Here is a 17,096-nt window from a genome sequence, read left to right on the forward strand (position 1 = left end):
TTAAGAAAAATAATACAAGTATCCTGGTTCAAGACAATATGACCACAAACATACCTTCTTAGTCACTCATCTCTACTTAATATCATGTCATTTGATTCTTACACAGAACTTTGAGGTGTGCAAAATAAATAATGATCATCTTTGCATGTGTAAAAAAAAACCTGAATCACAGAGCATGGAAATGATGGAAATGTGGCCCATTACTCCTGCCTCAGTGTTTGGTAATGTGATAGGACAATTAGATAACATCAAGTTATGGTAATCAATGACATTAGGATCATCATCAGTCTGATCATAGTAAACTTCCCAGGAAATAACCCCAACTTCCATTTAAGGAGAAATAATCTCCATGGGCATTTATGCAGTTTGAATAGTTTTAAAAAATGCTTCATATATAAACAAATCTGAAGAATTCTTCAAAGTAATCACAATAGAAATTAATGTTTCTGTGGAGAAGAGTGAAGTTAAATTTTAACAATGTCTGGTACCCACTACGGTCATTCTGAACTACGGTTTTACCTAAGAGTTTCCTGAGAAGAGTTTTAAAAATACTCCATCAGCATCCCCGTATTGCCACACCATAGATTTGAAAGGTACCCCAAAGATTTGACTATTTTTTTTAAAGATTTTATTTATTTATTTGACAGAGAGAGACACAGCGAGAGAGGGAACACAAGCAGGGGGAGTAGGAGAGGGAGAAGCAGGCTTCCCGCCGAGCAGGGAGCCGGATGTGGGGGCTCAATCCCAGGACCCTGGGATCATGACCTGAACTGAAGGCAGACGCTTAACGACTGAGCCACCCAGGCGCCCCAGTTTGACTATTTTTCAAGCTAGATTCTAAAATGTAGGCAGAGTTGGTACTCATAGGCTTAGCATGTGGTCATTTGTGTGCTAAACCTCTACATATATTATTTGGTTTAACCTTCACAATAATTCTGATATGTATTGTAGATTTGAAGTTTGAGGCTAAGGCAGGTTAAATGATTGGCCCAAACAGATGGGTAATTGTTTCAGTGTAGGTTGGAAGTATTCCATCTGCAAAACCGTGATCCACATATCACTCTGCCTAAATGCACCCATGGCACACATATATGCAGTGATTCTGTCATTGTTCAGAAATCTGTTGATTTATTTATTCTCTGTGAAGGCGTTTCTCAATTTAAGAGTCACCCACTAGCAGGTAACTTTAGTGATGACAGGAATCTCTAACTATTTGTTCACCTCTTTGTTTCCAGTGCCTAGGCAGTGACTAGAATGGAGTACTCACCCTCATTAGCTTAATATCATACTTGACTTTATTTTTCTGATAATGTGTTATCTCATAATGGGGGAAAGACATTTCTCCTAAAAAAAAGTTAAACACACAAGGCAACTCAATAAAGCAAAACAGTTGTTTCATGGTCTTCTGCATGGAGGAGTTCACTCTTTCTTATCAGTCTCTGAATTATGAGCTCTCAGTAACTCCTGAGTCTTTTTCTTGCTATTAATTCTTTTTTTTCTTTAACTTTTTCTGAACTAATTGTAGACTTAGAGAAAAGTTGCAAAAAGAATTCCATATACCCCTCACCCAGTTTACTGTCATTTTAACATCTTATGGAAACTTAGTACAAGGATGAAAACAAGAAAATGAGCGTTGAGATCCTTATTTATTGTTAATTTTTTTTATCACCCCCTAACTGGACCTCTGCCATAACCTCGTAACAGTCTGATCTCCTAACATTCAACGTCTCTGCCTCCAATTAAATCTGGGGGCAATGATAGAGGAGAAGCCCATAGCATGCTGGGTTTGGTCTCTAACTGAAAAATTGTCTCTGTTTCCTACAAGATAAGCCAGCACTCCCCATCTTGGGATTCAAATGACCCCTGCATTTCGTGCTCCAGCTTACATCTCCAAAGTTAGCTTGATGATTGATTTTTCCAGTCATTATTTCCTCTTAAAATTTATTTCCCTTTTTTCCTCTTACCTGGAAGGTTTTCCTCCAATTCTTCTCCATCCCACATAATATTCAAATAACTCCAAATATTGTACTCTCCTGTGTGCATCTCTACCAGCTAGTTGATGAGCTATTTGTGAGAGTGAGTCTTATTATTTTTTTCTTTGACATTGTTCCTAGTGTCTGGTGGAATGTGGAATGTAATATACAACCAACATTAGGTGCTTTTTCTTCCTTCTAACTGTAGATTTTGTAGAATCTCTGAATCATCCTTCTGAGTAGAAATTACCAATTTTACAGGACTATCAACTGCTCAACAAACATTATTACTACATTTTCCTATACAGTGACCATAATTCAAACCCTTGAAAGTATTTTGATTGGTACAATCTTGCAAAAGCTCTATCCTATTTCAGTAAAAAGGGAGGTCTGCTGCTCAGACCCCCCACCTCCATGCCCTTCAGGTTGAAAACACTCTTCCCCCATGCTGCTTGAGAGTGCTGATTGTTGGCTTCTCAGGGCTGATGATCATCCAGCTGAGGAGAGCTGCCTGGCTGAAGGCCAAGGCTCCATTCTCAGAGGGGTTCCTACATCCAATAACTGGTCAGTATTGGATCTAAAGGTCTGGCCCCATTTCCTCAGTGACCATCCCAGTGGTAGATTGTCCAGTGGAGTCTGTGAATGCATCACACCCCACAGTTCCTTCTGCCCAGTATTGACCTGTTCACTCCCCTACAGATATCAGTTGAAGAGAACTCCCCAATAAAAATTCTGCAAAAAATCTATCTCAGCGTCTACTTGCTAGGGAACTCCATCTCTGACACTTACATTTCTCATTGAATCATTAGATTATTCATGTGCCCATTCATTCAGTTGTCAGTATGTTTGATAATTATTATGTGTCTGACACTGGATGAAGGACACTGACTCTGCCCTCACAGACGTTGAAGCCTGTTACCACACCAGACATCTCCAATTTCTCCCAGTTTCAGCAGTTCCCAGAATGTCACAGAGTCTGTCAGACTACTTTGCCTTTACTTATGCTTGATTTACTGCTTGGAATTCCTTCCCTGTCCTTCTCCTGGTTAAACTCTCCCTGTCTTTAATAATGTAACTCAAATGCAATGTCTCTCAGGAAGCGGTCCCTGACCCCCCCCCCCCCCGGAGTAAGTGAGAGATCCAAACGTGGTGCTGTTGCATTCAGCTGAATTTCTATATGAATGTGTGTCTGTCCCCTCCTCTAACCTTCCACCACCCAACTGTACACCTCCTAAATGTAGATTTTATCTTAGTATATATACTTCACATCAGGCAAGCTATTTGTGCTCAATTGCTGAACGAATGAGTGAATAGCAAATAGAAAATGAAACTGAAAAAAAAAAAAAAGGTTTGATTCTGTTATCCATAAGGTCTAATTACCTAAACATACTGATTAATTGGTGGTTCCAATCTAATTTTATATTCTGAGGAATTAGATGAAATGGATAAAATACTCCTCTGATATTTTTGTGCAGCTTTTTTTTTCAGGTATATTCAGTTGTACTGCGGCAAAACTTAAATGCTACATATTATATCATATTATTAACCTAGTGTTTCATGTTTCTTTGATATGTTTCCTTTTCATATTCTCCAAGCCCATGTGAATCTGAGATAGGTATCTTTAAAATGAAAACTACAAAGGATTCTTAAGTAATATAGATTCTAAAAGGGTTATCTTTATATAGTACTCCAACCTAGCATTACTCTTCTTTTAAAAGACTTGGATATTTTTCAAGTTATGACAGAGTAGTTTATCTCCATATTTTTGAAGAGATTTCTTTTTTCTTTATTCCCACACATGGATTTGTATGATATGCTTGGCAAAATTTAGCTCTTGGCAAAGAATACTATATTAATTATTATCTTTTTCTCTCCCTCTTTTTCTTTTTTCTTTTTTTCTTTTTCTTTTTTTTTTTTTAGGTACGTCTGTCACTAATGTAACAGCTACTGATGCTGATGACCCAGTTTATGGAAACAGTGCAAAGTTGGTTTATAGTATCTTGGAAGGGCAGCCTTATTTTTCCATTGAGCCTGAGACAGGTTTGTGGCCTAAATTTTGAATTCTATTTACCATGTTATTGCTTCAGGGAAACACTTTTCTTGGGATTTGGATTATGAAATGTTATGGTTAAGTACTTCACTGCATGTATCAATAATATTTGAATGTGTTATTTCTGTGCAGTGTATGGCACATGGCAAGCCCAACAATCATTTTGATACTGATTAAAACAAATTGCAGACCCTTTGTCGAATATCACCTGTTTAACAGATGGCCTGGTACAATTTTTCATCCTGGGGGGAAAAATGTGATTATACATCAGGCACGCTGAAATACCAGATTTAAGAATACAGTTGGTCACTTATTGGATGTGTGATGCTTGGCAAGTAACATTTATAAATCTTTTTAAGTTTCAACTCCCCTATCTATAAACTGGGTATGGAATCTACTTACTAGTGTTATGATGAAGATCAATCAAGTAATGAACATCAGCCATATAGTGCATGACATGTGGTAATCATTCAGTGGATGGATATCGCTAGATTTGCTGTTAGATTCCTTATTTATAAATCAGGATCCTGATGTTTACCCACTAGAGTTCTTTTTTTTTTTTTTTTAAGATTTTATTTATTTATTTGAGAGAGAGAGAATGAGAGACAGAGAGCACGAGAGGGAGGAGGGTCAGAGGCAGAAGCAGACTCCCTGCTGAGCAGGGAGCCCGATGCGGGACTCGATCCAGGGACTCCAGGACCATGACCTGAGCCGAGGGCAGTCGCTTAACCGACTGAGCCACCCAGGCGCCCCCCACTAGAGTTCTTTATGAAGATAGTAGTAATAGTAGTAGTAGTATTGTCAATATTAAAGCCAGCCAATATCCTGAATCTCGTGGTACAGACTTTAGAAATCATTAAGTTATTTTTATAAAACAAAACCTTTTTTTTTTTTTTTACTGATTAGGAAAATAATTTCATAAAATTATAGTTTTTGCAACTGAAGATATGTCTTCCTATTGTTTAATTTTAACAACGTATTAAGAGAGTAAGGCCAAAAAAAAAAAAAAAAAAGAGTAAGGCCACTTTGTCAGACATTTCATAATTCTGTGGGATTTTTGGTAGCGCATATAAAAAATATGACAGAGGGGCGCCTGGGTGGCTCAGTTGGTTAAGCGACTGCCTTCGGCTCAGGTCGTGATCCTGGAGTCCCGGGATCGAGCCCCGCATCGGGCTCCCTGCTCGGCAGGGAGCCTGCTTCTCCCTCTGACCCTCCCCCCTCTCATGTGCTCTCTCTCTCTCATTCTCTCTGTCTCTCATGAATAAATAAATAAAATCTTTAAAAAAAAATATGACAGATAACATTATCTTTTGTGTGCGTTTTTATTTTGTATCTGTGGTTTGGTCTGCAAATTTCCAAATTGAAAAATTCAGTATACGGCTTCGTACACATACAATATAATTTCTTCAGTTCATGAGTTTTCAGTATTATCGAGATAAATTTCCATGTCTTACCATTAAGTCAATTATTAATTAAATTAAAATTTAAAGCCTCTCTTTGCTTTTTTTTTTTTTTTTAATTCAAACAGCAAAATCTTCATGCATTTAAAAGTGAGAAAAAGTACATTTATATATAAATAGGTCATGGCTTAAAATTGAATTTAGATTTAGGAACAGGAAAGAACTCTTCTAAAACACATTAATTAGGGGCATAATTACATATTCTTCCTTGGTGAAGAAGGAAGTCTCTCATAAACTTCATCTCATTTGGGCTCCTTGATGACCCTAGGGGAAGTGGTAGAGAAGGTAGTGAGCTGAAAGAGAGAGAGAAAGTCTGGAGATGTCCTTTCAGCCAAAGTCACAGTGACAGAGTTGGGAACAGAACTGGGACTCATAGCCTGGTCCTTAATTTCAAAGCCATCTTTGAACTTCACTTTCCCTAGGTAATAACTATGGTATAGGGGCTTCTGTAAAACAGAAATTGTTGATTGCTTAAGTGGAGTTAAATCATTTTCTCCTTTGCTCTTTGCCTATTTGTTCACTTGGATCTTTTTGTTCACCAAGCCCAGTGTAATCCAGCAAAAATTAATTCAGCATTCACTGTGTGCCAGGCATTGAATTAAATAAAAGGAGAAAAATTCACAAAGGCTAATGTCAGCCTGCAAGTATCCCACAACCCATTTTGGAAGACAGATTTTTGCTTTCAATATAAACACAAGGAAGCATGGTGATACCATTTAAATAATTTATATATCAAGAATAAATTGCTATGAGGTATAGATAATAAAATCCCCCTACTAAGTCAGAGGATTTGGGTACTTTTAAGTCTCATTGACATATATTGCCCTTTACTTAATCAAATGTCAGCAACATAATATTTGCATTTTTACCCAGCATAATGAGTGTCTGTCTCAACATACATTTATTTTAGCTTTATCATTCTAATTTGAAAGATACAAAATTATCTGGTTTATATTTTAGAAAGTGTATTCTGATTCTATTGTGGGAAATGTAATGGGGAGAAATGATACTTGAAGAATGTATATAATGATTGTTTAATAAATATTGGTAGAGTCAAGTTGTGATTTTTAAAGCAGACACAATGCTGAAGGAAATAGAGGCTAAATTCAATAATCAATAATCAGCCTAAGTTATTTTCTTGCAACATAAATATGTACAAGTGAAATATAAATATTTTTGTATAAATGACTCCATAATTACACTTGAGTGTGTTCAAATGGAAACAGAGTGTAAATTGTTCCTAAAGAATCTAAACTTGACGCTATCTGTGAGGCCTTTTCTCTCTTTAAAAAAAATTTTTTTTGAGACTGGTATGAATGTGTGTGTGTGTGTGTGTGTTTGTGAGTGTTTGTGGTAGAGAAGGGCATAAGTGTTACACAGAAACAGATTAAGAACACTTTAAAAATTTTTTATATTAGTAAAATATAGAAAAAAAATGCAAAGACCAGGGAGCATTTGGGTTTTTTGTTTTGTAAGCAAATGGAAAGTGAATACACTTTCTGGTGACCAAAAGACGTGTATCAGTTACTGTGTCCTCTGGAAGACACTGAGACAGGAGAAGAAGTGGCTTAGCCGGTAGGGACTATAAAAGGTAGAAGAAACACTGTCTTAGTTCTGGCTGCTATAACAAAATACCTTAAACTGGGTGGCTTATAAGAAACAGAAATTTGTTTCTCACAGCTCTTGTGGCTAGAAGTCTGAGCTCAGGGTGCCTGCATGGTAGAATTCCAGTGAGTGCTGCCTTCTGGATTGCAGAGGGCTGGCTTTTTATATCCGTGTGGAAAGAGAGTGAGCTAGCTGGCTTCTTTGAATATGAGCATTAATACTATTTTTGAGGGCTTTACTCTCATGATCACATTGCCTATTAAAGCCACTGCCCCCAACTACCATCACATTGGGGATTACATTCAACCTATGAATTTTGGGAGGGACATAAACAACCAGTCCCTAAGAGGCATGCAACAGGATCAGGCGGGGAAATCCATCATACTGTGATGCAGATCTGATAGCCATGCAAGTTAGGAGGGGAGGAAGCTAGATAAGGCAATGCATATTTGACAGCATCTAGGCCAAACCCATGGGAATGCCTGGAGCAAAGATTTCTCTTAAAAGATGTCCCATTTTTTATGTACATGGCCGGGCTTTAATACAGTCTTGCAGTGCTCGCTCATCGGCTCCAATGTGCCTGGGAGGAGTAGCCCTCAGCTTGAATACTAAAAATAATCCCAGGGATCTCTGGGTGGCTGAGTTGGTTAGGTGTCTGCCTTTGGCTCAGGTCATGATCCCAGTAACCTCTGATGGAGTCCCGTGGCAGGCTCCTTGCTCAGCAGGGAGCCTGCTTCTCCCTCTGTCTGCTGCTCTCCCTGCTTGTGCTCTCTCCCCCCTCTCTCTCTGACAAATAAATAAATAAAATCTAAAAAAAACAAACAAACTCATCCTAAAGATCATTCAGCTGGAAGATGTTAGCTAACTGTACTCTTAAGCAAATTCTTTGAAACCCCAAGCACAATGGGTCTCTGTGGCTGTCACAACATACGGCAAACACAAAAAGAGTAAATAAATGTTAGCCCTATCAAGTCAGTGAATGTAATGTTTAAAACAGTAATATGCAGGAATAATACGTGTTTGGTAAATTACTTAGTCAAGATTTTACTTAATACTAAGAGTATTAAGAAGTATATTTATTGAAAAAATTGGAAGGCTCTAAATCAAAACCATTAAGAATGTCCACTAATTTTGACCTAGGAATTTGAATTCTAGCAGAGTAGAGTTTCAGGGATGAGCACAAACTCATTACAGAAGACCTGTATACCCCTAATAGAGTGCCTAACAAGAGTCCCTCTACATGGTTGGTCTGTCCATGACTTCAGGAAGTGATGCAAAATAACTGAGTCAGAAGATGTTGGCTTAAATACCATTACACATTTCTAGTAATGTGGGATCATTCCTCAGTTCCTTTTTTTGGTAGTTATTATTGTTAAAGAACCAGAATAGTGAAACTTGTATTTTGGTAATAATTTTGGAAGTTTGTTTCTCTTTAAGTTTTTAAAAATTTTTTAAGACTTAGGGCGCCTGGGTGGCTCAGTGGTAGGTTTCTGCCTTCGGCTCGGGTCGTAGTCCTGGGGTCCTGGGATCGAGCCCCGCATCGGGCTCCCTACTCGGCGGGAAGCCTGCTTCTCCCTCTCCCACTACCCTTGCTTGTGTTTCCTCTCTTGCTGTGTCTCTCTCTGTCAAAAACAAAAACAAAAACAAAAAAACCCAAAAACTTAATAAAAGATAAATATAAAAATTTTTTAAGGCTTAAATTTTTTAGAGCAGTATTTGGTTTAGAATATAAGAGGGAACTACAGAGATTTTTCATCTATTCCTTGCCCCACAAAAGCAAAGCCTCTTCCATTACCAGGATCCTTCACCAGAACAGTATACTTTTTACCAGGGATGAACTTACAGTGACACATACTAATTACTTCAAATCCATAGTTTGCCTTAGGGCTCTTTTTTGGTGGTGTTGTACTTTATATTGGTTTAGACACACATATAAGGATATACATCATTATAATATCATACACATAGTTTCACTGCACTATAAGTCCTCTGTGCTCTTTCTGTTCATTTCTCCCATCCCACAACAACTCCTGGCAACTACTGATCTTTAAACTGTGTCCATAGTTTTGCTTCAAAATGTCATGTAGTGGGCATCATAGAGTATGTAGTTTTCTTTGATTGCCTTCTTTCACTTAGTAATATGCATTTAAGTTTCTACCATGTCTTCCCATGACTTGATCACTCATTTCTTTTAAGAGTCTAATATTCCTTGTCTGGATATATCACAGTTTATTTATCCATTCACCTACTTGAGGACATCTTAGTTCCTTCCAAGTTTTGGAAATTATGAATTAAGCTGCTATAAACATCCATGTGCAGGTTTTTGTGAAGACGTACATTTTCACCTCCTTGGATCAAATACCAAAGAGTGTGGAATTGTATGGTGAGAGTATATTTAGTTTGGTAAAAAAATTACCACACTGTCTCCCAGAGTGTCTGTAGCATTTTGCATTCCAGGCAACAATGAATGGAAGTTCTTGTTGCTCCATCTCCTCATCTGAATTTTTTGTCAGTGTTCCAGATTTTGGCCTTCTAATAGGTGTGTAGTTGTATCTCATTGTTTTAATTTGCATTTCCCTGATGACATATGATGTAGTGAATCTTGTTATAAGCTTATTTGCCATCTCTATGTCTTCTTTGGTGATGTGTCTGCTAAGGTCGTTGCACTTTTTTTTTTTTTTTTTAATTCCCTTGTTTCCTTATTGTTTAGTTTTCAGAGTCCTTTGTGTATTTCAGAAAACAGTCGTTTTTCATATATGTCTTTGCAAACATTCTCTTCATGTTTGTGGCTTGTCTTTTCATTTAGTGAAATACAGTACCTTTTACAGAGCAGGAATTTTAAGCTTTAATCAAGTTTCTCTTATCAGTTTGTTCATGAATTTTGCCTCTGTCGTTATATCTGAAAAGTCATGCAAGGTCGTGTAGATTTTCTCCTATGTTCTAGGAATTTTTTAGTTCTGTGTCTTATATTTAGGTCTGTGATCCATTTTGAGTTAATATTTATGAAGGATGTAATGTCCATATTTATCTGTTTTGTTCTGTTCTGTTTTTGCATGTGGATACCCAGCATCATTTGTTGAAGAGATTATCTTTGCTCCACTGCTTTGCCTTTCCTCCTTTTTCAAAGGTCAGTTGACCTTATTTATGTGATACCATTATGGGCTTTCTATTCAGTTTCATTGATCTTTTTGTCTGTCCTTTCACCAATATCACACTGTCTTGATTACTGTAGCTCTGTGGTAAGTCTTGAAGTCAGGAAGCATCTGTCTTTCTAATTTGTTCTCCCTCAGTATTGTGTTGGCTATTCTGGATCTTTTACCTCTCCGTATAAACTTTGGAATCAGTTTGTTGAAATCCATGGAATAATTTGCTGATATTTTGATTGGGATTGCATCGAGTCTATAGATCAAGCTGGGAAGAACTGACATCCAGATGTCATTGAGTCTTCCTATCCATGAACATAGAATATCTTTCCATTTATTTATTTATTCTTTTATTTCATTCATCAGAAGTTTGACTTTTTCTCATATAGATCTTGTACACATTTGTTAGACTTATATTTAAGTATTTCAGTTTTGGGGTGCTAATATAAAAGGTAGAGTGTATTTAATTTCAACTGTATCATTGTTACATAGGAAAGCATTGACTTTGTATCCTGCAACCTTGCTGTTTGCTTATGAGTTCCAGAAGGTTTTGTTGTTGTTATTTCTGTCAATTCTTTTGGACCTTCTGCATAGATGATCATGCCATCTGTGAACAAAGAGTTTGTTTTCCCTCCCAATCTGTATACCTTTTATTGACTTTCCTTGTCTTATTGTACTAGTAAGGACTTCCAGGATGATGTTGAAAAGAAGTGGTGAGAAGATACATTCTTGTCTTGGACCTGATCTTAGTAGGAAAGCTTTAAGTTTATCACCTTTATGTATGATATTAGTTGTAGGGTTTTTGTAGATAGTCTTTATGGAATTGAGAAAGTTCTCTTCTATTTCTAATTTTTAAAAAAAGATTTATTTATTTTAGAGATAGAGAGCAGAGGGAGGGGGCAGAGGGAGAGAGAGAGTGTGTCCCAAGCAGATTCTGTGCTAAGCACAGGGCCCGGCATGAGGTTAGATCTTATGACCCTGAGATCATGACCTGAGCTGAAACCAAGAGTCCAATGCCTAACTGATTGAGCCACCCAGGCACCCCTTTTCTATTTCTATTTTATTAAGAGTTTTAAATCATGAATGGGTGTTGGATTTTGTTAACTGCTGTTTCTTTGTTGATATGATCATCTGATTTCTCTCTTTTAATCTGTTGATGTGATGAATTTCATTAATTGAATTTTGGATGTTGAACCAACTTGGCATATCTGGGATAAATCTCACTTGGTCATGACATCTAACTTTTCTTCTACTTTTTTTAGATTCAATTTGCTGATATTATATTGAAGATTTTGCATCTTCAGAGATAGATATTGGTCTGTAGTTATCATTTCTTGGAATGTCATTTGATTTTGGTATTAGAGTAATGGTGGCCTCATAGAATGAGCTAGGAAGCATTTCCTCTGCTTCTGTCCTCCAGAAGAGATTGAAGAGAATTGGTATATTTTCTTTATTAAGTGCTTGGTAGAATTTACCAGTGAACCCATCTGGGCCTGTCCTCAGTTCCTTTTTATATCAGGATTTTGGCCTTACCAGTAAGAGCCAGACTTGTAGCTATAATGATCAATATTGTGACAGTGAACATTCTCTCAGCAGGCTATGGGACTTGAACATATTTATGATATTTATAAAAAAGATTGCCCATTGGCAACTGTCATCAAGTTCTTGATACTAGAATATTTTTAATAAAAAGAAACCAGAGCATAGGAGACAAAAAAAAAAAAAAAATCCCATATGTGTCTTATTTTATCCTCACAAGAATGCTAAGAACTCTGGACTTTGGAACAGATAAGTTCTGCCATCCCCTTACTTGTTACATTTCAACTTAATAGAATTATTTTTTGTTGCCATAACACATTAATCTCTCTACCTCAGGGAGAGCTCCTTCTCTTGTTTCAGATATAAACTTAAGATTGCAGAGAGATTTGCCATTTGTTCTGCTTATTATCTTCTTTGAGCTTATCATAGTCAGTAATTATCTTACATATTGACTTGTTTATATTTTTAAATTCTAATGCTGGAATGGATAGTCTATGAAGGAATGGAGCTTGTCGGGTTTGTTCATTTTACATCCCTATGCCTCAGGATTTTTGGCATCTTGAAGTCTTTCAATAAGTATTTTAAATATGAATACAAGAAAGAAAAGAAAAGGAAGGATGAAAGGGGGAGGAAGGGAAGAATGGGTTAGTAGAGAAAAAGAAAAAGCTTGCCATAACTCACAGAGATGTGTCATGAACCAGGTAGGGAATACAGCCTGGTTCCCACCCTATATTCCTTCTGTTTTTTCCTGTGGTGGGAATAACCCTGCTGTAACCTCAGAAGTAGCTTTGTTGTGGTTATTGGTGAGATTCACTTAGAGCTAAAATTCATGCTATTTCCAAGTCTCATACTTTGTCTTAAGTGTCTAGCCAACACAATGCTATTCTTATACTTGCAAAAATGAGCCTTGAGACTGTGATAAACTCCGCTCAGATTTAGTTCTAGATCACATATTGAGATAGAAAAGTTAATGGGCCACCACACAAAGAAGGAGTGGTTATTAACATATCTTCCTATTCCAGAGGTCACCATGATAATAATAACAACAACAACAAAAACAGATGAAAGGAAACTATTTTTGTGTTTCTACAGTTTTCTAGGTTTGAGAGAGCACTAAACCAAACTGTAGAGGGAAGAATTTCTGTCTCCACTCTGCAAATGAAAGAACTATGTTTCAGAGAGAGTGTAAGGTAAAATACTTTCTCCATCTATAATTAAAATTCCCTGTCAAGTTAAACAACAACAGGAAGAATAACAACAACAAGAATATAAACAAAAATAACCCTCATTTATTGGACACTTACTGTGTCCTTGGCATTGTGCTAACTGGGTTTGCATGCATTATCAAATTTATTTTAATTTATTGCACACAATATTTTGAGATAGTTTCTCATGTCATCTCAGATTTACTTAAGAGAGACAGAGGGTCAGAATTGATACATTTCTTTTTTTTTTTTTTTCAAGATTTTATTTATTTGAGAGAGAGAGAATGAGAGAGAGAGAGCGAGAGCAAGAGAGGGGAAGGGTCAGAGGGAGAAGCAGACTCCCCACCGAGCGGGGAGCCCGATGTGGGACTCGATCCTGGGACTCCAGGATCGTGACCTGAGCCGAAGGCAGCCGGTTAACCAACAAGCCACCCAGGCGCCCAGAATTGATACATTTCTTACACAAGGTGCTTGAAGGAAGATTCAAAGTGAGTCTGTCTGATTTCAAATTCCATTTTTTCAACAGTCTCCTATACCCGCCCCTCCCCCCCTGACTTCCAAGTATTGTAGCTCATCCCTGGGGCTATCACTGATTTAGAAAGGGACTTGTAAAACTTTGAAGCAGGTCCAGGTATACAATATAACTAGACATAGAAGGCAGTTTGGTGTCAGAGAAGATGTAAGCAATAGTAATTGTAAAATGAATTGTCATTTTTTTTTATGAATAGCTTTAAAAGGTGAAAATAGCTTATTTGTATTCTATAAATACTTTCTTTTTTTGTTTTCCCCTCCTTGCTACCCCAATACCATATGTTTGCTTGTAACATTTTGGGCACAGACAGGGAGAAATGTGGCATTTATTTAAAAAGCACTAATTTGAGGCAGCCGCGAGAAAACACTTGCAGTCCATCCTAAATGATTGAAGATGAAATGCAAGGCAAGTGAATAATAAATGCTTAATTATCTACAAAAACCAGGGTAAAGTTGCAGGACAGTCTAAACTTTGCTCCAGGCAAGAAAGAGTATGAAAAATGACCTGCTTAAAAATAAACTAACTTAATTCATTGACCTTTTTTTTGAAACTCAGAACATCGTTCTTCATTGGATACAAATAACATTTGTCTCAGTAGAACCAGTAAAAATGAGCTAAAGAAAAAATACTCTTTGGGAAAAAAATCCATGTAATGAATGGTTCTCTTTTAGAAAAATCAGGATAATACATGGACTCTTCATGGAATGTCTTCATGGAATTGAGTCATTTTTATGCATTCTGAGTCAAAGTGATAAATTGCAAACACACAGGATTTCTTTTTTTAAAAAAATCAGTATTGCATGGATTATCATTTTCCCTGCCAAGGGGGCTGGCCAAAGAATACTCTTAGTGTAGATTTTTGAGAAGAAATATTCAGATAAATTCAGGCAGACCAACAATTCTAGGATATGCATTGATAAGTAGGAATGTCTTTGCAATTCACATCAATCAATGGACTATTACTCAGCCATCAAAAGAAAAAAAAAAATGTAACCTTTTGCAATGACCTGGATGGAACTAGAGGGTATTATGCTAAGTGAAATAAGTCAATCAAAGAAAGACAATTATCGTATGATTTCACTCATATGTGGAATTTAAGAAACAAAACAGAGGATCATTGGGGAAGGGAGGAAAAAATAAAATAAGACAACATCAGAGAGGGAGACAAACCATAAGAGACTTTTAACTCTAAGAAACAAACTGAGGATTGCTGGAGGGGAGGTCATTGGGTGGATGGGGTAACTGGGTGACAGGCATTAAGGAGGACGCGTGATGTAATGAGTACTGGCTATTATGTACAACTAATGAATCACTGAACTCTACCTCTGAAACTAATAATATACTATATGTTAATTAATTGAATTTCATTACAATTAAGTTACATTTTTTAAAAAGTTGCTAAAATTATAAAAAAATATATTTAGTGTCAACACTGATAGGTCATGTTCTAGGCATCAAGGGTGCAATGTTGTATATGATAAATCCTAAAAGGAGAGATATATGGGTAACTTAAATGGTCTGATAATACAGAACACATACCAGAATTACTGATGTAGGGATGGAGTGAAATGCCAACTAAGTAAACATGTGTAGAAAAAGAAGAACAAGGGAGCCTTTTTCTGGAAAAATGCGCACTTTAACAAGTGATTGGTGTAGGTTAGGGGAAACTGTTACATAAAGTCTTACAGCAAGAGGAAATGAAAGGGATATGTCATCATAAAAAAATGGATATTGGGGTGATACTGAGAAATTAAATAGTTTCCAATCAGAAGCTTTGTTTTTGTTTTTCCTTTAAGAGGTTATTCTGTATAAAATAAATTTAGACTAGAATTTAAAAATCGAAGCTCCCACTAATTTTCCGCATGAATTTGGATGAGTACTGTCACCTCTTGGGACTAAGTTCCAATCTTAAAAAAACAGTGATATAAATACCTTTCCCAGTCATTTGTAATATTGGGGGGGGGACACCATATATTGCATACTTTGTTTTGGATCTTTGCAAACTAAGAATATCTTTAATAATTATTAATTTTTATTTTTATTGAATCAGGCAAAATACGATTTTTTTTTTGATAGGACATTTCCATTTAGAACAACCCAAAGGGTTTGTTTGCATTAATGGTAGATAGAAAAGTACTTCAGCAATATTAAATACAAGACACATTTCTATTAAAACTACTGGATTTCTGAAACTAGTAATATACTGTATGTTAATTAATTGAATTTAAATATAAAATATATATAAATAAAAAAACCTGCTAGGTTTGGAGTTGAAAGTTTGACTGCAAGGTAGGAGTGCCTTCGAGAGGAGGGGTGCTGGTGTGTCCAGTTGCCTAGGGAATTTACGTCATAGGGGATAAAGACCTGTTCCTAAGTGCTGGCCAAAAGCTGAGGCATCTCCACCCATCACACAGTGGACTTGCTTTTAAAAATCCCAGAATACCATAGATCATGCCTTCCCATGAAGTGGGTGGCCAGTAATGGGGAAGAGGCAGGGATACATGTGGAGTCTCTTCTAAGCCTCCTGGAAGGACATGGGCTCTCCCTGGAGAAGTCAGGCATGAAGCCAATAGACAGGAGGATTTGGATGGGAGCCAATAAAGAATTTTCTCACCTGTGGGGATAACCCCCTGTTCCACTCTTCATTCAGTTTATGTTTTCTTTAACAGTGGAGTGCATAGATTTCTATAATTTTGGAGGAAAGAATACACGCAGAGAGACATCCCTTTTCAAATATAATGCATGCGTGTTCACGTGCACACACGTGCGCATACACATACACATGTTCAGAGCAACTAAAGAGGGGAGGAAAGTATCAGCAGGTGAGTCTGCTTGTTTTAGGCCAAAAGAGAGGACAGAGAGAAACAGCAGCCTTTCTTATGTTCCTTCTTCTACATTTCAGGTAGAAGAACCACCAGTGGATCCTGAGTAGAGATTGTAGGCAGCAACAAACTATATGCCAGTGTCTTTATTCTCTTATTTAATTCCTATATCATGTAATGTAGCTATTCTAAGATAAATTATTAATTTTTCCTAATTATATTATGAAGATTTTTGAGGTTTAATGATATGGCAAAGTCAGGTAACAAGTGTTTGGTACATATAGCTCACGATAAATATTTGTTGAACAAATGGATGGATGAACAAATTAAAGTGTGTGATTCTATCTGTACCTAACTGTAAAAATGACTGTGTTGATAATGATGACAAAATTTAAATATCCAATAGATCAGTATTCTAATCTAATCAATATTTATAGATAGTATTCCCAACAAATCCTATCCCACCCCAGTTTCACTGATGATTAAATTCATGTCCCAGTGAGCATGACCGCTGGTGCTTGCATATACTAACTTAATATTTATTTTCCTGCTTGGAATCTCCTGAGGGAGGTAAAGTAGGTTGAGTAGGTGTTGTGGTCAGATTAATTGTTTTATGACTACTGAAAATAATCTCTCTCTCCCAAGCACAGAGAACAATTAAATATATTGGGGTAAATTAAGAGTAGTGTTATGTCATGTTACTTACACCTTTGGACAGGTTTTTGGGGAAAAAAAAAAAAAAAATCCAGAAGGAGCTGTCCAGTGCT

General features: G+C 36.7%; 1 protein-coding gene across 2 annotated transcripts in view; it reads left to right on the forward strand.

Annotated features, from left to right (window-relative positions):
* Positions 1–17,096, forward strand: part of CDH8 (cadherin 8) — a 343,095-nt gene that overhangs the window by 143,978 nt on the left and 182,021 nt on the right. For both annotated transcript variants that reach the window (XM_045891003.2, XM_045891002.2), the window contains exon 3: positions 3,894–4,013. In XM_045891003.2, coding sequence (XP_045746959.1) covers positions 3,894–4,013 — 120 coding nt within the window. The remainder of the gene's footprint in view (positions 1–3,893; positions 4,014–17,096) is intronic.

The sequence above is a fragment of the Mirounga angustirostris genome, unplaced genomic scaffold (assembly GCF_029215605.1).
Source record: "Mirounga angustirostris isolate CCGP_5_RB_7025 unplaced genomic scaffold, mMirAng1.0.hap1 SCAF_16, whole genome shotgun sequence".
NCBI lineage: Eukaryota > Metazoa > Chordata > Mammalia > Carnivora > Phocidae > Mirounga > Mirounga angustirostris.